The sequence below is a fragment of the Haemorhous mexicanus genome, chromosome 23 (genome assembly GCF_027477595.1).
Source record: "Haemorhous mexicanus isolate bHaeMex1 chromosome 23, bHaeMex1.pri, whole genome shotgun sequence".
NCBI lineage: Eukaryota > Metazoa > Chordata > Aves > Passeriformes > Fringillidae > Haemorhous > Haemorhous mexicanus.
In genome coordinates this window covers 2364043-2389362 of record NC_082363.1, presented here as the reverse complement: position 1 = coordinate 2389362, position 25320 = coordinate 2364043, and the positions used below count along the sequence as shown (strand labels likewise).

General features: G+C 53.9%; 1 protein-coding gene across 6 annotated transcripts; it reads left to right on the top strand.

Moving 5' to 3' along the window:
• Positions 1-179: 179 nt before the first annotated feature.
• PLEKHM2 (pleckstrin homology and RUN domain containing M2) lies at positions 180-24624 on the top strand. Of its 6 annotated transcripts, none has more exons than XM_059866582.1 (21): positions 180-317; positions 9976-10082; positions 10648-10757; positions 11896-11995; positions 12505-12592; positions 13045-13231; positions 14964-15092; positions 15465-15524; positions 17403-17637; positions 18657-19442; positions 19706-19775; positions 19854-19944; positions 20223-20287; positions 20545-20633; positions 21222-21354; positions 21435-21625; positions 21928-21993; positions 22457-22616; positions 22823-23002; positions 23086-23202; positions 23535-24624. In XM_059866582.1, the coding sequence occupies exons 1-21, from the start codon at positions 258-260 to the stop codon at positions 23670-23672; spliced, it is 3162 nt and encodes a 1053-aa protein (XP_059722565.1). In that variant the 5' UTR covers positions 180-257; the 3' UTR covers positions 23673-24624. The 6 variants fall into 6 exon arrangements, with proteins under 6 accessions (XP_059722565.1, XP_059722567.1, XP_059722569.1 ...); XM_059866581.1 differs by lacking the exon at positions 180-317 and adding an exon at positions 1645-2396; XM_059866584.1 differs by lacking the exon at positions 14964-15092 and having other exon boundaries at positions 181-317.
• Positions 24625-25320: the final 696 nt, after the last annotated feature.

Here is a 25320-nt window from a genome sequence, read left to right as displayed (position 1 = left end):
CCTCCCTCCGTCCCTCCCTCCTTTCCCGTGACCTCAGTTCCCGGTGGAGCGCGGCCCCGGTGCGGCTCGGCTCCGCTGTGCTGCCGCGGGGCCCGCTCGCCCCCGCGCCCGGCCATGGCGCGCTGAGCCGCCAGCCCGGGGCCGGCCGGGGCAGCCGGCAGGACGGAGCCGGCAGGACGGAGCGGGTCCGGCGGGCGGGACGGCGCTCGGCCTGCGCCGGGCGGGCGCGGCGGGCGGCGGCGGCGGGCGGAGGCGCCATGGAGCCGGCGGAGGTGAAGGACCGCATCCTGGAGAACATCTCCCTCTCCGTCAAGAAGGTGGGAGCGGGAGCACGGCGGGGGCTGCGGACATCGACCCGCGGTGCTGAAAGGACTGGGCCTGGGGACACCCCTGGGCTGCGGGGGTTGGGGACAGCCCTGGGGAACCCCAATACCGGGGCTGCGGAACTGGGGACTGCCCTGGGGACCCCGCTCTGCAAGCACTCTGGGCCTGGAGACATCCATGGGGACCCCGCTCAGCTGGTGCTGGGGACAGCTCTGGCACCCCTTCCTGTCCTGTGGCTGAGGGTGGGGCTGTGGGCCTGGGGACCACTCGAGGACCTCCTTGGGGACTCCCCTCTGCCCAGGGGTGCCCGTGGGGGCTGTGTCTGCAGACATGCAGGGCTGGGGGACATTCCTGGAGACGCCACTGCCATGAATGTAGGATTGAAGGATGGGTCCCTATGGACCTTCTGCCTGAGGCATGGGGCTGGGGAACAATCATATAGACCCCCACAGCCAAGAAACATCCCAGGGATACTGATGGACTCTGGGACAGGAGCGTGGGGTCAAGGGCACACAGCATCCCCTTTGCCAGAGGTGGACACTTTAAGGAGTGTCCTTGGAGACTCCCCGTGCTGAGGGTATGAGGTTGGACACAGCTCTTCTGGTGGTGGGGGTGGCACATCTGGGATGTGGAGTCACCCTGCCAAAGGAACACTGCCAGGGTCACCCCCAGGGCCCTCTGTTTTAGATGGCAGGGATATACTGAGATTCTGCCTGGGATTCCCCGTTTCAAAGGACAGGATTGGGGGGACCTTTTTTCCTGGGGCTCAATTCAGGAGGGATTTGGAGTCCAGCCTAAAACCATCTCTGTAGAGGTTCTCCCTCCAGCCAGGCATGTCCTGCACGGGGCACAGGATAGAGGGGCAGGACCTGGGACATTCTCCCCATGGACGCAGGGAATGTGTGATTCATTCCTGTGCCCTGCTCTGTGCCCTCAAAGCAGTGCTCTGAACATGTGTCCACTCACCTTCCCCTTGCCCCTTGCTTCTCCTTGGGTGGTTCCTTAAAGCCCATCCTGGTGGTGGCAACATCCGTGAGCCGGCACAGAGGGGACCGGGATGCTGAAATCTTTGGGAAGGCCGAAGGAGAGAGTTGAAAGGACATGCTGGAAGTTTTGGTTTGAGCTCCAACCACACATGAGCTCCAGCCAACCTTGAAAAAGAACCCCTGCTCCATTTGAGGAGGCAAAAGGAGTTTGATTTGTGTTTGTCCCAAGCTTTGGGGCAAAGGCTGTCTGGACTTGCTGTTATTTCTCCAGTTGTTGGGTTTCCTCTGCCTTATGGAATAGGAGTTTTCCTGTGTTCTGCAGTGTGTCCTGACACAGATTCATCCATGAAAACTTGTTTTATGAAGATCAGCACGAGCGAATTCCTGGTGCTATTAAGAACAGGATGGCTGGACTCTGCCTCTGGGGTGTAGGATGGATGTGCAAACCTCTCCCAGCTTTTTTCTTCCATGGATGACCCTGACCTCTGGTCTCTTGCCTTTTTATCCTCTGAGAATTAAGGATAATCTTATATCTATCTGGAAATCAGTGGATGTTCAGCCTGCTCTGAGCTCTGTCACAGTGCTCTGCAATGCTCCTGCCTCAGTTTCCCCGTATATATAAGGAATACAACTTCCCACACAGGATTGATTGGACCTAATTTATTTGTATTCAGAAAATCCTTGGAAGATCACGTTTGGAAATGCTGAAAAATCAACATGTTTATTTTAATTACTGTTGTGATTGAAGAGGACTCTAGCTCCAGCTCTGCCAGCACACCTTGGCCTGCCCAATCCCTGCCAACTCCTGTCTTGGTCCAGCAGTGAAAATTTTGGGATTTTCTAATCCTGCCTGTTCATCCTTGCTCAGAGCAAAACTCAGGGAAGTGTAGGAGCCTACTTCAGGCTGATGGATTAATTTCTACCATCCCAGTGAAACCAAACTTAGGCCTTGGTGCAATTCCACTCTGCTTTTTTACCCCCAGGATGCAGTTCTCCTTCCTCAGGGAAATCACTATGGAGCTGCTAATTTTTCCTGATGCTTACCTCTTCCACTTCAGCCTGAGAACCCTGATCTTCTTTTACCCTGTGAGTGGCAAGAGTAAAGTACGAGGTTGAGGGAGCAAGTGGCTTTGTGCTGGGGAATCCTACTCTCCATCATCATCGTCTTGAGTAACTCCTTGGCACTGGAATTGTGTCATGGGGCTTGGAGGAGTTTTCCAAGCATCCTGCCTCTGATTTCAGAAGCTTCCTCACAGCGTGGGTTGCTCACTCCTTACTTTCAGCACCGGTGCAGGTGTGCAGTGGAGGATTTGGATGTGTCTGTGGGCATGGTGGGGGTTTTCTTTACTCAGCTGCAGACCCAAAGGGGAGGAAACAATGCTTTATTTTCATGGAGCTGCCCAGGGAAGAGCACCTTGTGCTTGGGAGCCTTGGATGGGGAAGGAGAGGAGAGCAGCACAGCCCTGGAAGGGTTTGACACTCAGGGCTGTGACTGTAGCTGGCTGTGATTTCAGTTTTTGCCAGGTGCTGCTGGATTTTAGGAGTGGGGGATTGGTTCATGTTGGAACTCTGGCTACTGAGAATTTTAGATTTTCTTTGCTGACAGGCACTGCTCCCTAAGAAAGCACTGCATTTGACTTGAGGTTGTGGAGAAGGCTTCTAAAACTGTATGATAGAACTGGGATTATGGGTGTGTGGGTTTTGTACAAATCCACAGCAAAAAAATGCTTCGATTCCAAGCAAATCCCTCAAACCTCAGTGAACAGGTCTGTTTCTCTTATTTTCCTAGAAAGACTTGAGGGGTGGAGTACAGATGGAAAAGTGGCAAATGTGCTTGGAGAGGGTAATTCCAGCCTGTGGGGCTCTCTGTGTGGCTCCCTGGTACCAGGGGTGAAGATCAGTGGTAGCTCTGCTGTGGATTTCAGAGGTGTGAGGTTGGAGGTGTGAAGTCAGCCTCCACTGGAAAAAGTGAGGCAAAACACCTAACTTAGACAAAATAGACTTCTCTAACCAGAGACTTGTCAGGAGGTTTCTGCTTTTGGCTTCAGGAGAGACTTGGAAAGCTCAGCACTGGGGAGCTGGGTCCCTGCTTCAGTTCCAAGGGAATTGGGAGCATGGTTTTGATTCCCCAACTACAGCTTGTCCTCTGTGTCCTCCCTGGGAGCTGTAGATTAATTCACAGTGTGATGCTTTCTGCACACATGGACAGAATTGTGACTGTTTAATTTCGCTTTTCCCACTCAGTTCCCCTTCTGCTAAGAGGGCTGTGCTCCAGCTCAAATTGCTGCACAGATTGCTGCCTAACCCTTGTTTTTTGTGAAGATTTAGGGCTTTATTGGGGCAGAAGGCTGGGGATAGTCATGTTATGGCTCAGTGTACAGGCTCTTGTTCACTCAAGTGCTTGTTTCCTTCTAGGAGATGCTGCTGTGTAGGATGGCAGTAGGATGAGGGCAGCTTTCTGGTGCTGCCCAGGTGAGCTCTAAACATACCAGAATTGCCAACAACTTCAAATCCATCCTTGGCCAAGCATCTCCTGGTAGCCAGGAGCTGTCACAGGTTCCCTGGCCCATGAAGCTGGTGGTTTGTGTTCTTTTGGGTTTGGCTGAATATTCCCTGGGCTCGGTAGGGGTTCAGTGCTCTCCTGCCTGGGATTAGGTGGTGAAAATGCAGTCTTTAAACAGTGTTATTGTTGACAATTCCAGGAGCTGAATGTAAAATCAGAAAAGAGGTTAGAATCCCAGATTTTGGGACTCCTCTCTGGTTTTCAGGCCGTTCTGCTGCCTTTGAAGGACACGCATTGCCATGAACTCAGGAGCAGCCGATCCTTGGTGCATGTCAATCAGGTGGAGCAGTGGTTTTTGCTGACATTGCAGGAGCTCTTGCCAAAAGCTCTTTTCTCTGCTCCGTTTCTGCATGTCTTTGGGAAGGTTTCCACTGCCCTCACAGCAAGTTAATGCTGAGCCTTTGCTGCCTCTCTCCAGGTTGGATTTTTAGCCCTGTACCTTTGAAATGCCTTTGCAGTCTCTTAAGCTGCTGAGCTCTGCCTTGTGACACCTCTGCTTCTCCTGCACAGCGAGGGAGGGTGGGTTTGGGCATGGCTTAGAGCCCCTGTGTCCTGGAGAGGAGCAGGGAGTGCTGAAGTGGAGCATCCCTACTCAAATCATGTAGGGAATGTGCTCATCTCTGCCTGGCTGGATTTATTTAGCCCAGCACAGAGGCAGCAGCTCTGGAGATTCGAAAACAGCCAGACAGTCTCTTGCCTTCTGCTCCCTTTTGAGAGGCACCTCTCTGGCTCAAAGACCACAGGGGTTTAATCTCTGCCAGGGTCTTTCCTCTCCTTCACTCTTGTCTCCCCAGGCCATATCTGTTGCTGCTGCAGGGATCACATGAAGAGGGTAGCCCTGCATGTTCCTTTGCCATGTGTACCAGGCTTGCCAGCTGCCAAAAGCCTGTGGGTGAAGTAGCAGCAATCTCATAGAGCTCCTGAGTTTCCATGAAGACAAGACATGGGGGTCACTCAGGTGATTTCAGCGAGTCCACACGTGTGCCTTGGTGGGCCTCCAAGGGCTTTGTCTCTGTGGTGCTGTGGTTCTGTTCTCATCACAGCTGTTTATTGCATGGGTTGCTTGAGTATTTCAAGGTTTATCTCTTTAGAAATTCCTCTTGTCTCATCCCAGTGATCAGGAAACTTCCCTGCCTGGCCATCCAGGAGCCACTCTGGTAGTCACTCTCACACCACCACAGGGCTGGTGGTGATCCAGAGTTGGTCATCCACAATTTCAAGGGGATTGGATTCTGCAGGTACCTAATTTGATGTTTGTCCTCCATAACACCCAAAATCAGCTCTGGAGCTGAGGGTGGACAAGCTTGTGATAACATTTTGGGAATTAAAAAATCCCATTTGTTCTCTCTCTAGCACAAAGCATTTTGCTGGAGGAGCAGCTGGTTTAGGAGGGTGAATTTGGCCGTGGTTTTCCCAAGGAGCTAAAGGAAAGCCTCCAAGCCTCTCTGCTTCTGATTGCACAATTTTGGTGGCTGTTGAGTGATTTCAGCTTTCCCCTCTTCTGATGAACTGGTCCAAGAGGTGTAACTGAATTAAGCAGGGGCTGGAGGCTGTGGGCAGTGGGGAGGGACTTGGAGCCATGGGACCCAGCGTGTGAGGGAGCAGCACTTTGCTTGCTTCTGGTGTTTGCCACTGGACTTGTTTTATTTTTTCCCCATAAAATCTATTTTTTTCTGTTATGCTGAGTGTGTGACCTTCCCACCTGCCTTGGTTAGCTCAAGGACCCTGTTCTGCTGCAGCCAATTCTGTGCTCAGCCCCTGCTCTGCTCGCTGTGACAGAGGAACAGGATGCTCCCTAAAAATTCCCACTGGATAAAAACCTATCCTTTTCTGAGTCACACATGGGTCCAGCCTGCTGCAAGCTTTGCTGCTTAGAAATAGTGAAGGAAAGCCCCAGAAAAGCCTTGGGGGGTGTGAGCTGAGAAGTATATGTGTCCCAGGAGGTGACAATCTTGCTGGCGTTGGATTGGGAATGCTTCAAAGCTCAGTGTTTCCAGCAAGGAGCAACTTTGCTGTGGGTTTCAGCTTCACCTGAGTCAGGCTCCTGTCTCTCCACGTCTCTAGGTTGATCTAGTGTCACTCGTGGTGTCTTCCAAGCTCTGAATGTGCCTGGTGTGTTTTTTCTGGAAAAACCCCCAAGATCCAGGCAAGGTGCACAAAGTGGGAAGCTGGGCACTGAGGCCAGTGCTGGTTTGTAAGGAGTGTTGAGTCAGATCATGTGTGTGACCTCCAAAATGTCCTGCTAGAAGCTGGAGTTTTAGGGCTAGTGCCCCTGCCATGGCATTGAGCCTGCTTTTATGGATAGTATGGAAAACTAGGAGTTTTCCAGGCACAGGAGTTCAGCCTCCTCTTTATCCATTTGCCACTGCATGTCTGTACCCCCTGAGCAGGTGTGAAAGTGAGTTCTGAGGTGTCTGTACTGGCCCTTCCCATGTGTCTTCCCTTGGCACTGAGCTGTCATTGCTTGGGACAAGGTCACTTGCCCTTTCTTGCCCCCTGGAGCTCCAGGATTGCTCCTGAGGGTGCTCAGCTCTTCCAGCTGGGGAAAACCCCTCACCTCAGTCCATGTGCTGTGGGTGGGAATGAGGGTTTTGAAGCACCTTTCCAATCCCAGTTAAGGAGCTGAGGAATGCAAAAGGAGTTTGTTGTTCTTCCGCTGTGTTTGTCCTGCCAGGGAAATACCAAGCAGAACAAGTGAAATGGAATTGATGTTGGAAAGCTGCTGTGAGACATCTGCAGGGCAGATTTACAAAGGGGAGATGTGGACTCCATTGGGTGGAGGCCAGCCCTGAACAGGTCAGGAGACTATTTCAGTATTCCAATGAGGTTTTAGAATTACTGAAGGGATTTCACAACCACCACAAGAATGATTAGATTTGGGAATGGGCTTTCCAGAACACCTCCCTGATTATTTGTTGGTTTCCCTTGCAACAGGGGAGCTCTGCAGATCAGCCTGAAATCTTCACACTCATTGAGAACCACTGCAGTAATAGGTTATAAAATTGTGCAAGGAAGAGCCTCTCTCATGTGTGCCAGCGTTGGGGTGGGGTGTGTCACTGCTAGAAAAATGAACTTGTGATTGATAAACAGCAATTAAATCCTCCTCCTCCTTGGTGGGGACTAGGTGTGAGTGTTTCCCAGTGGTAGCCAGGTCTCTGTTCCTGTTGGACTCCCTTCTGTTCCAGCTCTGCCAGGTGTGTTCAGCCCGTGGCTGGGCTGTTGTGGCCCTCTCCCTGAGCAGGTTCTGTCCCGGGAGCGCTGGTGCTCAGACCTGGCTGGGGCTGCCGAGTGGTCCCGGTGCCTGGATGGCTGGGATGCCTTCTGCATGCCGGCAGGGCTTCTTTTGGCCACAGGAATGTTTATAAATAGCCCTGGGTCAGGACTCCAGGCATTGCTGTGCCCCTCAGGAGCATGAGTCCTCCATCCGAGCCAGCCATCAGCCCTTCCTTCTGGATTTGGGGTGCAGAGGAGATGAGGGGAAGAGCATCTCTCCAGAAATCCAGGCATGGTTTTTTTAACCCAATTATTTGCCTCCTTCCTGATCTCCCTGGCTCCAGCCTGGCTCACTGCCCAGCTGTGTCAGGGAGCTGCTTTGTGGATGCCTCATGAAGTTGGTCACCACCTCCCTGACAGGTCTGACTGCAGGAGGAGAAGTTGGTTCAATTATCCATGTGTGTTGTATAACGACTTCCAGGAGACTTCATATAAACACTCTATAAAATGCCATTTTTGGGGCAGTGCCACATCACTGCTCCCATCACCACATGGATGCTGGGATCATCCCTCATGATGCTCATGGTCGTAATTCCTACAAATTTTCAGCTAGGCATTGAATTTTTGAGAAATGGCACAGCTGGACTTTGTTTCCCAGTTGGGAAAGCTGTTTCATCCTAACTTTTTTCTATGTGTCTTCACCCTTCTTCCCAAGCCAGAAACACCTCCCCATCAGCTTCTGCAAGTCCTTCCCCACCCTGGCTGGAGGGATGACTCCACTCAGGAGATCCCAAGGCTTGCTGTGTCTTGTTTCCTCCCTGGTCAGGGTGGCTGGGCAGGGATTCACCTGGCTGGTCTCCTGTGAGAATTGTGCTCCAGTGAGCTGTGCCTGCCCTTGACTGGGTGCTGTAAGCCTTTGGCCATGTTTATTTTGGAGGGATGCTGGGAGTGGCACCATCCCTGGGTGCAGTGCTGTATGGGAGCTGTGCACTGGCTGCAGGAAGGAGCATGACAAAGTTCTGAGTTATTCTGGGAGAAAGGAGGAAAGAAAAAAGAGGAAATACTTCTATTTCCTCATCTCTTTTGCTGCCCAGGCTTGGAGTGTCTCTGTCACGAGGAATTCCTCCGGTCAGAGGCACAAACAGGCTCCAAGTTCCCTCCAACCTGACCTCCCCAGGCTGTGTCTCTTTTTTTTCAGTGGTGAGCTAACGAAATGCCTGATTTATTCTTGTTCCCCCCAGCTGTCCCCCACAGCTGCATTTCCCCAGTGCAGCACAGAGCCTGCAGAAATACCCAGAACCTCCTCCAAGGGTGCCCCAGCTCCTTGCAGAACCCACAGCCTGGCTGGGACAAGTTGGGAATTTCTGCCTTCAAGTGCTGGCTCATGTCTATGAGATCTTTGCCTCTGCCTCAATTTTCCCAAAAGCGGGATATTTTAGTGAGCTCCAGCTCTTGGACATCATCCCCATGACTCCATCTATCCATCACCTGAGGGAAATGGCTCTAAATTATAGGTTTGTTTCTTCCTCTGATGTCCTTGCTGCAGCTTCAAACACTGGCTGCACGTACCTCCTGAAATTTCTTCAGCAGTGGTATTTTAGGACATTTTCCTCTCTGCTTCAGTCTGGGCTTCCTACAAAGAGTGGGAATCTTCTGGAAAAGCTTCCTTTTGGAATAGGAGCTGTTGAGCTGAAATGCTCCAGGTCTCACCTGGATGTTGTGAAAGCCCCTGAGGATCTCTGGAACACCCACGGGTGCCCCTGCAATCACCACCTGGTTGTGCATCTGCTTCCCCGGGGGACTCGCCTGCTGGGACAGGGACAGGCAGAGCAGGGCTGTGCCATCTCAGGGGAGCTCTGGCTGCCATTCTCCAGGCTCAGCAGTTTTCTCTCACCGAAGGGCTGGGACCAACTCCATGCAGGAACATGCCTGGCTCTGCCATCTTACCTAAGAGCTCCAGAGGGATTCAAGGTCTTTGGGCCAGGAGGGTGTTGGAGCTCGATATGTTCATACTCCTAAGAGTGTTCCCAGGGGCCCTGAGGTGTTCTCTGGCCCCTGGGTAACTGCTTATCAAGACTGGGTGATTTTTCCAAAAGGAGCTTCTCTAGTAATGAATCTGGAGGAAAAACCTGTTTTGGGGAACAGATCAGATTTGACACGCACAGTAATGTCAAGTTTTTGGGTTTTACACATCTGTCATCTAGTGAGGTTTGGCAAAGACATGTCAGGTCACTAAAATAACATATGTATTGTCTCTAATATTGTTGGGGCTCAGCTGAGCTGCTCTTGCACGTTGCCAGCAAACAGCCATGGCCTGTCCAGCTGAGATTACATTCCGGGAGAGTAATCTCCCTGCCTGGATGCCAAGGGTGTGTGAGACAGGACCTAAATAGATCCCTAAGCTCTGGGGGCAGGAGGAGGCCTGTGGGTCAGCTGGGAAGGGATAGAGGATTTGGGTGCAAGGGGATTTCTAGGATTTCTAGCAAAACCAAGGAGAGGCCTCATCCATGTCAGACCCAGAAACAGAGCAGAGCTGGGATTTATTTCTGCTCTGAACCACTTTGTGGTGGCTGCAGAGGAACTACCAGACCCTGCTGTGGTGTGGGCTGGGAGGGAAGAGGCTGCTCACCATCGGGGAACTTGGTTGTGCAGCCACCATGGCACTGTTGGGCTGTGAGACGTGGGGACCCTGGGCAAGGTGCTCCCTGTAGTTACTGCCTTTAGGGTCCCCTCAAAACCATCAGCTACACCCCATAAGTAAAACCTGCAACAGGGTTTAGCAAGCTGAGAGATCACAAAAAACTGTTCAGTGCTGAATATGAGGGTTTTGGCACCTCCCTCGTGGGCTGGAGAAGGGCATTCCAGCCATCCCATCTCTTGTTTTTGCAGCTGCAGAGCTACTTTGCTGCCTGTGAAGATGAGACACCGGCCATCAGAAACCACGACAAGGTCCTGCAGCGGCTCTGTGAACACCTGGACCACGCTCTGCTCTACGGGTGAGCCTGGAGCCTTCTCTGGGGTGCTGCTGTCCCCATGGAAGAAGCCTCAGTGTGGTATTTTTGGGGTCCCCTGTGTGGTATTTTTGGGGAGGAAAGATGAATCTGATTCCATGTTCTTAGAAGGCTAATTTATTATTTAATGATATCATATTATATTAAAGAATACTATACTAAAACTATGCTAAAGAATAGAGAAAGGAGACTTACAGTAGGCTTAACAAGATAATAATGAAAAACTCGTGACCCTCTCCAGAACCTTGACACAGCCTGACTGTGATTGGTCATTAAGTTAAAACAATTCACATGAAACCAATCAAACAACCACCTGTTGGATAAACAATCTCCAAACCACACTCCAGAGCAGCAAAGCACAGGAGAAGCAAATGAGATAATACTGCTTTCCTTTTTCTCTGAGGCTTCTCAGCTTCCCAGGAGAAGAATCCTGGGCAAGGGGATTTTTCCAGAAAATATGACAGTGACACCTCAGCATGGGGAAAGCATCTAGGCAGGCACTGGGGTGGAGCTTTTGCTTAATTTTCCTCTGGGATTTTTCTTTCTCCAGACTGCAAGATCTTTCCTCGGGGTACTGGGTGCTGGTGGTTCACTTCACACGCCGGGAAGCCATCAAACAGATCGAAGTGCTGCAGCACGTGGCCACCAACCTGGGACGCAGTGAGTATTCAGTGTCCCCAGCTCTTGGTTTGGGGACACCTGGGGAGGCCCAGGTTGTGCTGAGGAGTTGGGGCTGCTGGTGGATCGAGGGAGCCATTGGGATCCAGTCCCAGGCAAAGGAATCACAGAATCGTTAAAGTTGGAAAGGACCTCTGAGATTATTGAGTCCTACCATTAGCCCAGCAGTGCCATGTCTGCCACCAAGCCACGTCCCCAAGTGCCACATTCCCACGTAGTTTGAACATTTCCAGGGATGGTGATTCCACCGCTTCCCTGGGCAGCCAGTGCCAAGGAGGTGGGAGTGCTGCCATGACCGCGTGTGGTCTCTGGAAATAATGTCACTGTGCCTCGGGGTTGGGTGCTGAGGTGTAGCCTGGCTTCTGCTGCCCTGGAACCCAAGAGCCTGTGCCCTCAGGAAGGGTTCCAGACAGATGGGAGTCCTGTGGGGCCATGACCTCAGGAAGAGTTCCTGGCAGAGGGTAGCACTTGGGAAGGATGGCAGTCCTGCAGGGCCGTACCCTTGGGAAGGATTCCTGGCAGATGGGAATCCTGCAGGGCCATGCCCTTGAGAATGGTTCCTGGCAGATGGAAGCATCCCCTCTCACCCCACATCTTGCTGTAGCAGTCATGTGTGTGCTTCTGCATTTTCCCTGCTCCAAGTTTTCCATAGCAAATGTTTGGGACCATCGAGGCCACTTTTGATGCAAGATCATGCCCAGATTCTCTGTGCCTGCTTATCCAAACACTTGCCTTGTCCTGGGCCTGTACTGGTGAGAGCAGAGCTGAGCACAGGCTCTACTGTCACCTCTCTGCACCAGAATTTGTGTCAAATCTCACCTGGGCTGATTCATGGCAATTCTCCCTCTGCCTCTCCCGTCTCCTGGCATTTCTGGCAGGGCTCCCATCTTGCTGGAGAGACACAGTTGTGTGGCTACTTCTTCACCTGTCTCTCACCAATTTTACTTCAAATCATGAATCTCTCACTGGCATTTCTCCCCTCCTGATTTCCCTCACAGTTGCTCCCCTCAAATGATACAAATGAATGATCTGAGGGGTTTTAACTAATTTGTGACTATTTCTAGGCTTGTGTCACTTCTCAGGTGTTTCCAGATAAATCTCTCTGCTGCTCTGTTTCCAGGCCGGGCCTGGCTATACCTTGCCCTCAATGAAAATTCTTTGGAGAGCTACTTGAGGCTGTTCCAGGAGAACCTCAGCCTGCTGCACAAGTACTATGTCAAGTGAGTATCCCAGCTCCTTCTTTGGGCAATGTTTGACATCCCTCCTGGTCAGAAGCCAGCCTGAATTTGCCAGTGGGGGACAAGCAGTTGATCAGGGTTTGATTTTTTCCTTGTGGGATTTACGTGGCTAATTTAAGGGTCCTAGATGTGAATACAGTGTCCTCTTATTTCCATGAGGCCCTGCAAGCATTTCTTCTAGTTCCTGCTTTTACTCTGCAGTCTCCTTTTTTTTTTTTTTTTTTTTTTTTTTTTTTTTTTTTTTTTTTTATTTCCAAGGAGCTGCTGAGTTCTTGTCCAGGCACCAAACTTTTCTGGACACCTGGAAATGTGGCTGTAGCTCAGTTTGGGGACAGCATGCAGTGGCTGCCCACAGAGGCAAGGAGTGGGCTGCCAGCTCCAGAGCTGATCTATGGCAGCTCAGAGACGCCCCCAGAGAAACAGAAGGGCCCTTGTAGCTGCTCCTCCTCTTTCCCTCATCTGTAAAGCTCTTTTGTTCCTCCCTGTGGCAGGAACGCCCTGGTCTGCAGTCATGACCATCTGACCTTGTTCTTAACACTGGTGTCTGGACTGGAGTTTATCCGCTTTGACTTGGACCTGGTGAGTGTTTGATCTGTTCTCTCAGCTCTAGGAGAGTGGGAATGTGGAGCAGGGGAAATCCAGGGTGGGACAGGTCCCTCTGCTTGGTCCAGGGTGGATTTTCAGCTGAAAATGTGACACTGATGATTTTGGGAAAGATTTCTTTGGGGATCCAGCAATAGGATTTATTCCTGTTGCTCAGTTCTTCACTGCTTGGAGGAGGAACAAGGTAGCTGCAGGGCAGATTGATGGGGATAAAGGAGCTGAGCTCTGCAAGTGTGGTACAAAACCCTGGTGTCCCTCCAGAAAACAGAAATCCACTGGATAACCTTTGGTAAAACCACTGGGTTTCCTCTGAGATGGACACTGAGAAGGGGCCTTCAAGGGGCAGTCCCACCGTTTAGGTGGGGTGGCATTTCCCCCCAGCTGTGCCAGTGACTGCAGCCTGACTCTGAGCACTCCCTGCCCTGCAGGATGCTCCATACCTGGATCTGGTCCCGTACATGCCGGATTACTACAAACCTCAGCACCTGCTGGACTTCGAGGAGCGCCTGCCCAGCTCCGTGCATGGCTCCGACAGCCTCTCCCTCAACTCCTTCAACTCTGTCACCTCCACCAACCTGGAATGGGACGACAGTGCCATTGCTCCATCCAGTGAGGGTCAGTGGGGTTTGGGCACTGTGTGGGCAGGGCTGTGTTCTTCCCACATCCCCTTCAGATAAGGCAGCAGATTTTAGTCTGGAAGAGACCAAAGCAGGAGACCCAGCAGCCAAGCTGGGAGTCTCTCCTGTATTACATTCTTGGCAGACAGGTTAAACCTATTCCCCCTTGTCCTAAGAGTTTTAAACAAAAAGGTGTGAAATTTAGATTAGATATTAAGAAGAAATTCTTCCCTGTGAGGGTGAGCAGGCCCTGGCACAGGCTGCCCAGAGCAGCTGTGGCTGCCTCTGGATCCCTGGCAGTGTCCAAGGCCAGGTTGGATGGGGCTTGGAGCAGCCTGGGACAGTGGAAGGTGTCCCTGCTCATGGCAGGGGGTGGAATTAGGTCAACTTTAGGGTCGCTTTCAACCCAAACCATTCTGTGCTGATTCTGTGCCTCAGACTGGGAGAGAAGGACATTCCCTGCAGGCACCCCGGGCCACATTCCCATCCTGAGGGTTTTAGCAGGAATTGGAGGGCTCTCCCCACAGAGTAAAGGCCATGCCTGTATCTGAATGTGGCTTCCAGGTCAGCAGGGGCACAGGGCTTCAGGGGAGGTTTTTAACTGTTTGGCAGTCCAGAGACCCACATGTGCTGGCTCTGGAGGGGAGTAGTTTCCAGAGTCTTCTCTGTGTCTTCAGTCTGGGAGAAAGGCAGCCAGTGGTCTCAGAGGTGTTGGTTTTTCCTCTTGATACATCTTGAGCAGCCTGATAAATTGTCCTACCCACCCCCTTATCCCTTCAGAGAGGCTGGGTGTTGTTCCTGATGAACTGGGCAGACACATACCTTGTGTCTGTGCCATGAGTGTGCTGCACCCAGAGCAGGGAGCTCCTGTCCTGCACCCACCATGTTCACATCAAGCAGTAGCTCTGCTGATGCTGTTCCTAATCCCCAATGCATTGGTCCTGTCCTGGTTTTTATGTCAGTTTGAGCAAAAGGGATTGTGGAATAGAGTTGGAATGGAATGAAATGCTAGATGGTTGCAGAGAATTTGGGCCTGAGCCCACACACAGATGAGTTTCCTCAAGACAAGGGTCACCAGGTGCCTTTTATGAGCAAGACAGAACCTGCAGGTATCAAAGTTGCTGAGAAGGAACAGCCTGGGGTGGGCACTGGTGTTGTTTTAACAAAAGACTTGGAAGCACAGCACTGGTTTGGGCTCACATGTGCACTCAGGGAAGGGTTTGATTTTAGGAACTTGCTCCAACCAAATCTCCAGCATCCCAGGAAAGTTGGAGACAGCACAAGGAGATTAGAAATAAAAATCACAGAGGAAGGTTCTCTGTCCCCAGAGGTTTGGCATAAGCAGTTGTTGTGCTGCACCCCTGGGTTTGCATTCCTGCTCCTCCCTAAGCAGAGCATGGCTTGTGCCAGACATCTCCTGCCTGTCCCTACCACTGGGTGTCCCTGGCCTTCTGGTGGATGGCTGCTTAAAGCTTGAGAGAAGAGGGCTTTGGAGTAAAGATCCAGGAGATTTTGGAGATGGATTTTGGGTTTGGCATCATCTCAGCCTATTCCATGTGTCCAGGCAGTGGCTGTGCTCTGTGTCTCAGTCTCCCTGGGCACAGAGGGATTTGGTGCTGATGTAGGAATGCTGGACCAGGATCCAGGAGGGCAGGAATTGCTGCTGCTCCTCTGGTGTGGAGGAATTTAATTTTTCCCTGTAACTATTACCCTGCTCATCATTTCAACAGGAGCATGTCTCTACTCTGAGAGTGTAGGTGGAACTGGGGATTGTAGGATCAGAGGACAAGTTTTCCCCTTTAAAAAGATCCCTGGCTTTGCAAACACTCATGAGTCAAACATCACAGTATCTATGGGAGGTAAGTGTGAAGTGGGGAAACTGAGGCACAGAGAGATTAAATTGCTTCCCAGAGAGGACCAAGCCCTAGGTGACACTGTTTATCTGGTTTAGCTTCCCAGCAGCTTGAATAATGGGGCCTTGACCCTTCCCTGGTCCCTTTGTAGCTCCCATAACACTGGGTGTTCCAGAAGGAGCAACCACTAGTGCAGCTGGTTTCCATTCACATCCACATTCCCTATTTCCTCGTGTGTTTCAGATACCAGTGGGCAATTGTTTTGTTTCTCCCCATTCCCATCTCCCTTCCCAAATCCCCTTCACACTCTCCCCTCTCCCCACTTCCCTCCCCACTACCTGTATTTCTAATCCTGAGTTTTATCCCTCATTCTTGTAGATTATGATTTTGGAGATGTCTTTCCAGCAATGCAGACCATGCCCAGCAGAGACTGGGAAGGTGGGACACACTCAGCTCTTACAGCATTTTTGTTTTCTGTCTGCATTGCTGCCCCCTGAGCTTGCTGCATGTTCCCATGTTTGTTTCTTTAACAACCAACTGCCCTGTCCTGATGGAATTCTGTGCAGGCCCAAAATGTGGGATGTGCCAGCTGCCCTCATGCCATGGATTTCCTCTTTGGGGTAAAGCTCACAGCGTGCTGACTGAAAAATTGATCCACCATCCTTGGTTTCCTGAAAGCCCTGGAAAACAGCTGAACTAATTCTGCTGCCTTTAATTTTGGGCATTTTGCAGGGATTAATTTGGGAGGTTTTGTTTTCCCTGGATCATCCTGTCCTGTGTCAAAACTTTTCCTATGAAGCCACAATATCCAGCACATGGGTCAGTTTGGGGTCTCTACATTTGTTACTTTTATTAATTTTACCACTTTTTAAACCCACTTACCAGCTACCTCTGGCCTTTATGGCCAAGAGCACTTGCCCAGCTAGAAGGAATTTATTCTTGTTCCACATGCAGCCCCTGTGCATATCCTGCACTGGAGCAGCATCCTCTCTGCTTCACCCCCAGAGGAAACACACCACACTCCATCCTTTGCTGCTCAAAGCTGGATGGAGCCTGATGGGACCACCTGAATATTTGGGGACTATTTGGGCAAATCTGCCTGAATTCCACGTGGATTGCTCTCGGGCTCTAACATGGTCCCTCTTACCTTCTTTCTTACCCCACTCACAGGGATGTCACAGAGGTGGATTAACATGTCCCTGGAGGGTACAAACCAGATTTCCAGACCCAGGGTGCAGCCAACAGCTCCAGTGGTGGCGTTGGGTGGAGGCTGAAGCCCAGGGATCCAGAGGGATCTGCTGGGGGAAGGCAGATCCCTTTGGATTTGAGGATATAAAACCCAATTGACTTCCCTGGTAGAGCTCACACTGACTCTCCCTGCTCCAGGGCAACTTTTTCAGTGAGAACAAAGTGGAGTTTTGGAATCATCCAGCACAAACTGCCTGGATTAGAGTTTTACAAGAGGTTTAATTTTCTTCCTCAAATCCTACACCCAAAATCAGTCTGCCAGGGCTGGGTTCTCTTCCCAAGCAGTCTTTTTAGCTGGCTGTGGAAAGGAATCAGAATCATGGAATGGTTTGGGTTGGAAGGGACCTTAAAGATCATCTCGTTCCAATCCCTTGTCATGGGCAGGGACACCTTCCACTAGACCAGGAATGGTGCTGGAGAAGAGAAGGGCATGGATAACTTTCCTTTAACCATGATTTTGAATGGATAATAGATAATAATAGTCCAAGCATGACTCCTGCAGCCCTTCTCCTCAGCTCTTTTTCCCTCTGAAGACTAACACGGACCCAGCTGTTTGTGCTCTGCCCTGTCTGTGCCGCCTGCTGAATGCTGTGTCCCCTCTCCAGCACGCTCTAGCCCCCACGTGTGTCTCATGTGAGCAGAGGAGAGCAGCCAGCTCTGCCAGGATTGCTGCTCCATGGGCTGGCTCTTTGTCTGCCCTTCCAGCTGAGCAGGCACCTTCCCACGGCCACGGCAGGGGAGAAGCAGCAGCCTCATGGCTCGCTGTCACCTTGCTCAGGAACAATGGCCCCAGAACCCCTCAGCACCTTCCACAGACACCACCTCTGCTCTCCATCTGGCTGCTGGCTCCTGGGTGACTGAGTTGCTGTGTCCAAGCATTCTCTGAACTGCGGAGGGGTGCAGGGTCTCACGCTGGCCTCCTTGTCCGTCCTCCCCAAGAGCTGCTGGCAGTGCCAGCGGCGTGGTGCCCACACAGTGCCCCGAGCCCCCGGCGCGTGGCTTGGCTTGATCTGGCTGTGTCCAGGAGCCCGAGCCGGGGCTGATCCGCTCTCCCACCCTGTCCTGCAGACGGGGACCTGACGGACACGCTCAGCTGCCCACGCTCGGCCACCTCGGAGCCCAACGGCAGCAGGGCTGCGGCGAGGAGCCCCACACAGCGCCACAACCCCTTCAACCAGGACAGGGCCGAGGCACCGTCCTCCGCCGACACCACGCCGGTGCACGCGGCTTCCCGAGACAGGGCAGAGGCCACCCCCGAGGGAACGGACCAGTCCGAGAGCTGCACAGAGCTGGAGGTCATCAGGTAGGGACACAGCTGCTGGCCTCAGAGAGTGGCAGATGTTGAGGATGCACCACCTCTTCTGTCCCAACGAGGATGGTCTCTGTGCTGCAGCCTTTATTCAGCCCCGTGGGGCTGGGCTGGGTCCCTTGGGCTGATTTCACATCACCCCCTTCCCCTGTCAGTGTGTGTTAGAGGGCTCAGAGTAATCCATGAGCGGTTATTTGGAGCTCTCTCCAGCTGGTGGCAGCTTTGCAGCAGCTCCGGGGCTTGGATCTTGTCTCCCATCCTTTTCCACCTCCTGTTTGTCAGTGAGCTGTGGCCAAACCTGTCGCGGGAGATGCCTCTGCAGAGCTCCTGGCCGGGGTTTGGGTGTTTGACTCCTGCAGGGGAGCTCCCCAAGGGATCCCTCAGAGCCCTCAGTCCAGACAAGGAGCTCAAGGCTCTGTCTGCTCACACCCAGCGATGGGGACTCCCCAAACCCGCCCAGCAGGGCTGTGCTGGAGCAGAGGAGCTGGGTTTTACACATCATCCCACATGGGAGACACAGGGAAGGGAAGCACTGGGCTTGCTTCCCAAACAGGGGTGACCTGGCAGCAGTTTGGGTGCTGTGGGTGCCAGAACACTTCTGCAGCACATCCTGGTGTGCTCCAACCTGCATTTCCCTCTCCTGGCAGGTGGGGACATGGCATTGCCACCTTCAGAAACCTCCTCCCTTCCCAGCTTCTTGATCTCAACCAGGGATTTCTCCCAGGTCACTTCAGCGCCACAACCATTTGTGATCCCTTTACAGCTGAAAGAAAGCCCAAGGTGCTGTGTCAGCAGTGACACCTCTTTTTGGGATAGGTAGGAGAAAGTGCCCATAGCTTGTCTCATGAAAACTGGCACAGAGATGGGGGCTCTACATGGCTGCACACTGAGCAATGTTCCTGATTAGAAGGATTTCTCTGCAATAGGGAAAATTGTGAAGGAATGTTGTTGGACCCCCGTGCGTATTGCAGAGTCTAAACAGGCACAGCGGGTGACGTTCTTCTCTCCCACAGGTTAGCCAAGAAGAAGAAGACCGGCAAGAAGAAGAAGGTGAAGCCTGAGGAGGCGGTGAACAGCCCGGCGCCCGCAGCGCCCGAGGCCAGCGGGGACAGCGGCATCAACGGGCTCAGCGACAGGGAGGAGCCACCGAGGGACGGGGAGGGGGACAGGGAGGAGCCGCCGAGGGACGGGGGCTCTGCTGCCCCAAGCGGGCCGGAGGAGGGCGGGGAGCGCGCTGCCCTTGGTCCGCTGGCCCTGCGCATCCCCGAGATGAAGGACACGTCCATGGAGAGCGTGGGGCAGCCCCTGAGCAAGGTCATGGACAGGCTCAACGGGCAGCTGGACCTCGGGGGCTGGAACGCCGCCCTGGAGCCCCCCGGGCAGCCCTTTCGGACCGGCACGCCAGGGGAGACCCCGGATGGATCGTCCTCTGGCGACTTTAGCGAGGGGATTTCAGCCCCCATGGACTTCTACCGATTTACCGTCGAGAGTCCAAACGCTGCTGCACCAGGTGGTGGCCACCATGACCCTCCAGGGCCTGGCCAACCGCCACATGTTTCTGGTAGCCCTGAGGCTCCTGAAGAAGAAGAAAGCAGAGAGGGAGAAGCAGTTGGGGCAGTAGAGGAGTCTGAAAGGGCAAGTGATGAACCTCAAACTAGCCAGACAGAAACCACCAACCCGCAGGCTCTCTGTGAGCCCAAGAAGGAGCAGCCCAGCCCTTCCCTGAGCAGCGCTGAGGACTCTGGGGTGGAGGAAGGGCAGGGCAGCCCCTCGGAGCTGACCCATCCCTCCGAGTTCAGGTGAGGATGGGTTTGCTCAGCAGGGAGAGCATCTTCAAAATAATCTTGAGCTCAAGTTGACACCTTTCCCTTTGTCCTCGGTTTGGGGGGCAAAGCCCATCCTTCTCTAGGATGAAGAGGAGGCACAAAGGGTCAGGAAGAGAAGGTCTTGGGGAGCTAACAAGTGCCCAAATCATGGATCTGTTCAACAAGGAAGGGGATTGCCCTTCCTGGACTCACCCAGCCTCACATCTATGTCCATCCTCTGCTGTCTCTCTCCACAGGGTGGATAACAACCATCTCCTCCTGCTGATGATCCATGTCTTTCGGGAGAATGAGGAGCAGTTGTTCAGGGTAAGGGGTCTCCATCAATTAAAGATCAGCTCTGTGCCTGCATCAGCCCAGGGCTGAGAGCTCCTTTCTTCCATATAGATGATCCGAATGAGCACGGGGCACATGGAAGGGAACCTGCAGCTGATCTACGTCCTGCTGACAGATTGCTATGTGTACCTGATCCGGAAAGGTATCTCATCCCGACAGCCTCTGGGCTCAGTGGCAGGGAGGGAGGCTCCATCCGTGGCCTGTCCATGGATTAGGCCATCATTGCCTTCACTGCCAGTTCCCTTGAGTCCCCTGGTCACAGCAGGGAGCTCAGATTGACTTGTCCCCTAGGAGCCCGGGGACACATGTCCCGTGGCTCTGTGCTGCCTGGGCCATGGCTCAGTTTGCAGGTGTGTCCCTGCTGCTGCTGCAGAGGGGGTGCAGTGCCCCCCTTCACGTGGCTCTCTGTGTCTGTGCCAGGGGCAGCGGAGAAGCCGTACATGGTGGAGGAGGCCGTGTCCTACAACGAGCTGGATTACATCTCGGTGAGCCCGACCAGGGGGGCAGCTCTCACCTGTCCAGGGGTGAGGGTGTGTTTGTGTCCATGGGGAGTGTTCTGGGCAGTGAACTGGGAGAGTTGGCAGTGATGCCCCTTCCAGTGCTACCTCTGTGGGTGCCCATGTCTTTGCATGGACAGCAGAGTGACCACTGACCCTCTCCCTGGGGCCAGAAGCCCAGTCAGCCCTGCTCTGTTGCCCCTCATCCTGTGCCTGGCTTCCCTAACCCTTGCTGTGTGGCACAGGTTGGGCTGGATCAGCAGACGGTGACCCTGGTGTGCACCAACCGGAGAAAGCAGTTCCTGCTGGACACTGCCGACATGGCTCTCACCGAGTGAGTGGGGAACTGGAGCACAGAACTCCGGAATTCTTGGACTTGGGGACAGTGGGAGACTCCAGAGACAGCCCTTCATGACAGTCCTGCCACCCGTGAGGGGGTTGGGGGCTGGTTTGATGGTACTGGCTGAAGCCATCTGACAGCTGGAAATGCTTCAGGCATGGATACAGCCAAAGTGTCTTCCCTGAATCAAGAGTTACTCCATCCCTCAGTCCTTGGAGCTTTGGGACTCTGGGCAATGTAGACCACGTGTCATTTGTGTCACTTGGCATGAATAGGGATGAGCTCCAAGGCATGTCCCAGGTCTCTGTGTGTGCTGGCAGCTCAGGGAGGTGACCATCAAGCCATACTGGGATCTGTGCTGGGATGAGTGACCACCTCCAGGTGTCACCTGTCTCCTTTCTGGAGTTCAGACTTTGCAGCCTCCCATCACCTTTGGTCTGTAGGTTGATTTTGCAGCTCTTTGGTCTGGAAGACCAGAGGCTCACGGTTAAGGGGAGATGATGCCCTTGGGCACCAGCGTGTATGAGAGAGATGAGGGGCTGTTTGCCCCAGCCTTGTCAGAGATCTCTGCCTTCCTCTCAGGTTCTTCCTGGTCTCCTTGAAGTCAGCCATGATCAAAGGGTGCCGGGAGCCCCCTTATCCCAGTATCCTCACGGATGCCACCATGGAGAAGCTGGCACTTGCCAAGTTTGTGGCACAGGAGTCCAAGTGTGAGGTGAGTTTGGATATCACCACCATCACTGCAGATGACGAAGGCTCACAGGAGACTCCCTTGACTTCTCCTGGTTCTTACAGGCCTGCAACGTGGTTGTGCGTTTCTACGGCCTCGTTCACTGGGAGGACCCCATGGATGAGGCGCTGGGACCCTCCAGCAGCAGCTGCTCCTCTGCGGAACACGCCGTCACCAAGGATGGCATCCTGCACTACAAGGCAGGCACCTCCTACCTGGGCAAGGAGCAGTGGAAGCCCTGCTTCGTGGTGCTCAGGTGGGCACTGGGGGTGTGGGGCAGGGCTGGGGTCAGACAGGGCTCTTGGGAGAAGGTGCTGTGAGCAGTTTGCTGCCAAGAGCTGCCTGGGAGGTGGAGAGGACTCATCTTGCCACCTAAAGGGGCCAAGCCACTGGTTTGGTGGCTAAAGCCACAGTTTGTGGGTGCCCAGCAGCAGGAACGTGACCCCTCAGGGCTGCATGGGTGGAGGGCAGGGCAGGGGTGGCTGTGGGACCAAAGGCAGGGGATACCAGAGCTGGGCTGACTCCAGTTACCCCCTCTCTTACCTTCCCGAATGACAGCAATGGGATCTTGTACCAGTACCCCGATCGCACGGACGTCACCCCTCTGCTCTCCATCAACATGGGGTGAGTGCCTGATAGGACACAGAACCCAGACTTCATGGGGATCTGGGGAGCAGGAGCTACTTGGGATGTCCAGGAGGGGTTCCAGGCTGGATCATGGCCTGGTCCATGCCGCAGGAATCCCGGCTGCTCCTGCCTGGGGGCAGGTGCCCATTTGTTTTGGCTCCAGTGAATGCACTGGAAATGGGCTCATTTCCTTTCTTGGAAGGGGCCGTGGCCTCTGAAGGGTGATGCATCCCTCCAAGAGCCCTGCTGGGAGACCCACTGTGCTCAACTCCAGCTTTCCTGTAATGTGAAGAGCCTGGAGATGGTCTTTGGAGCAATCCCAGGGAATGTCACGGATGGGAAATGAGTGTTTGTTGGGAACAGGGGTGAGGTGCTGCCCAGGGAGGGCAGTCGGAGGCTGGTCTCAGGCTCGTGCTGGCCCATCCATCCCGCTCATCTCCATCCTCCCCCTCTCTCCCAGCGGCGAGCAGTGCGGGGGATGCCGGCGTTCCAACACCACCGACCGGCCCCACTCCTTCCAGGTGATCCTGACGGACCGGCCCTCCCTGGAGCTGAGTGCCGAGAACGAGGAGGACATGGCAGACTGGATGCAGTACTTCTGCCAGGCTGTCTCCAAAGGGGTGAGCTGGGGACAGGCCCCACGCATGGGTGCTTCGGCCCCCTCCTTTGCCCTGAGCCCCTTTGGTGCTGCTGAAGGGAGCAGGAATGTCTGTCAGGATGGAGCAGGCAGCTTTATCTTGAGCCAGGAGGGTTTCGCCACAGGGCACCCTGTGGAGATGGGGCTCCTTCATGCCAGGTTTTAACCCCCCTTCCCCACCCCATGCAGGTGATCCCCCAGGGTGTTGCCCCGACTCCGTGCGTTCCCTGCTGCCTGGTGCTGACAGATGAGAAGGCTTTCACGTGCCATGAGGACTGCCAGACCAGCTTCTTCCGCTCGCTGGGCACCGCGGAGCTGACCGACGTCACTGCCATCTCCACGGAGGCTGGCAAGGAGTACTGCATCCTGGTGAGGGCAGGGGTTTGGGACCTGCTCTCCTGGGGCTGGGCGAGCACGCAGTACTGACACCCGGCCTCTCTCTCGGTGTTTAGGAGTTTGCTCAGGACAGCAAGGAGTTCCTGCCCCCCTGGGTCCTTTATTTTAGTTGCACTACAGAACTGGAGAGGTTCCTGTCAGCACTGAACGTCGCGTGGAGGAACATCTACCAGGTGAGCGTGTGGGGCTGCCTCACACCCTCATCGAGTGAGGGAGAGCAGAGGGATGAATTTGTCCCTGGAGGGTGAACCCAGATTTCCCACAAAGGGCAGGAGAGCCAGGGAGCTCCTCTGGCTGCATATAATCACAGGATGTGGGATTTAGAGGCTGGCAAGACAAGCCATGAGCACCCAGTGCTGGCAAGGGGGAGTGGGAGGGATGTGGGTCAGCCCCACTGTCACCATATCCATGACACAGGTGGCCTGCCCATGTGGGTTTGAGGTGGTTTTACAGTGAGAGGGAGAAGTGACTGTTGTCTGTTCCCCTCCTTCCACCCGTGTTTCAGGTCGATCTCCAGCACAAGGCCATTCTGGATGCTGCTGTGAAGAAGAAATGTGAGGATGCCCAGAGCCTCATCGACAGCGCCTGGCAGCGCAGCGACAGCCTCTGCCGGGGCCGGGCTGAGCGGGACCCCTGGTGTTAACCCTGCCCAGGGGAGGACAGCTCATGGGGGCCCATTTTGGGGATCAGGGCCTGCATCTGGGCAGCTGGCACCCCAAGCCCTCCTACCATCACTTGGTCCCCATCAGGGTCGTGCCTGCAGTGTGGACCCCGCGCTCTCCACCGAGCCAGGGACACCTGGCATGGTTTGGGGAGCAGCCGGACGCTTCACCACCTGCACCTTCCTCCTTGTCCAGCTGCCATGGGGCAAATAATTGGCCTTTCACAGAATAATGTCCCAGTAGCAGTGACAGAGAGGGTGGGAGCAGGGTGGGCTGGGACAAGCATCCCCATTCTGGTGGGGAGCAGGACTGAGGACTTGTTCATTTTCGAACAGGGTCAGGGCGGGGTGGAAACACTCAGTCGCTATCGTGCATGTTTGTTGCTCATACAATCACCGCTGTGCTGGGAGGAGGAGGAGGAGGCAGCACCCCACCTCCTCCTCCTCCTGGAGAGCTCGCCCGGGGCCTCCAGACTCCACTGAACCGCTCTCAGCCTGTCCAGAAGATTTGAGGCTAAGGAAGGAGGAACAAGGCCAAATATTTGGCTTAAATATGGTTTTAGGAGATCTCAGCAGCCAGTTTGTGGTTTTAATGCTGATCCTGTGCACTGGGGGAGAAGAGATGGAGTCCCATGTTCTTCAAGTGTCCAGAGGGACATTGTCATGTGGCTGCCACCAAACACGTCCCCATCTCCTCAGCTCACTGCATCTGAGGCCAGCGAGGACCCATCGCCACTTGCGCTCCACAACGAGCACTTTGGGGCACAGCCCCAGCTTTTAAATAATATTATTAATAATAATAACCTGGAGACCTTCTCATGTAATATAAGTTCACGGGGCCTTTTTCTGGGAGGAAACATACGTGACTGAATGTATATGTACATACATTTGCTTCCTTTCCCCCCTCCCCAAATAAATAGACCTTGGTAACTCAGCCCTGGCCCCACACCAGATTTTGCCACTGGGGCTGCTGCTCCTCCTGCCGTCGCTTTGGAGCCTGTGGGATGGCTCTGGGCAGGCAGAAGGGGGGATTTAGATGAAAAGAGGGGAGGACATGCCCCTTCAGGTCAACAGCGTTTACCCTTCAGTGGGACACGTTAGTGGCTTCAATTGGGAATTACCCATGAGGACACAGAGACTTTATGGTTTGTCCTTGCTTATCCCTGGATCCACGAGATATTCCCAGTCCCCTGGATATAGGAGATTTAGTCCAGTCTAGAAAAGAAAGAAACAGCCATGGGACCAGCCCCCAGCATCAGCCACTGTCCCCGGAAACCCTCCTTGACTTCTGACATCGAAACGAAAGTGTTGGGGGATACTGGGACAGCCACTGGCAGGGGAGGAGTCTGGGATGGGGCGGGGGGTTCGCACGTCCTGCCCCTCAGTAACCACCGCGGTGCCTCGGCCATGGGGGTACCAGGGGGTCCCTGCGCAGACCTAAAATTAGGAATCCCCGGCGGGGGACGGGACACCGACATCCTCACCCCCCGCAGCATTTTTCCGCGGGAAGCTCCAATTTCAAACCACCGGCAGAGGTGGGCGAGACCCTCTGCCAGTGCCCCCCCCGCATCGCGGCCACAAGCGCAGCGAGTTTTCCAGTCTTCATCCTCCTCCCCAGACTGGCTGGGGC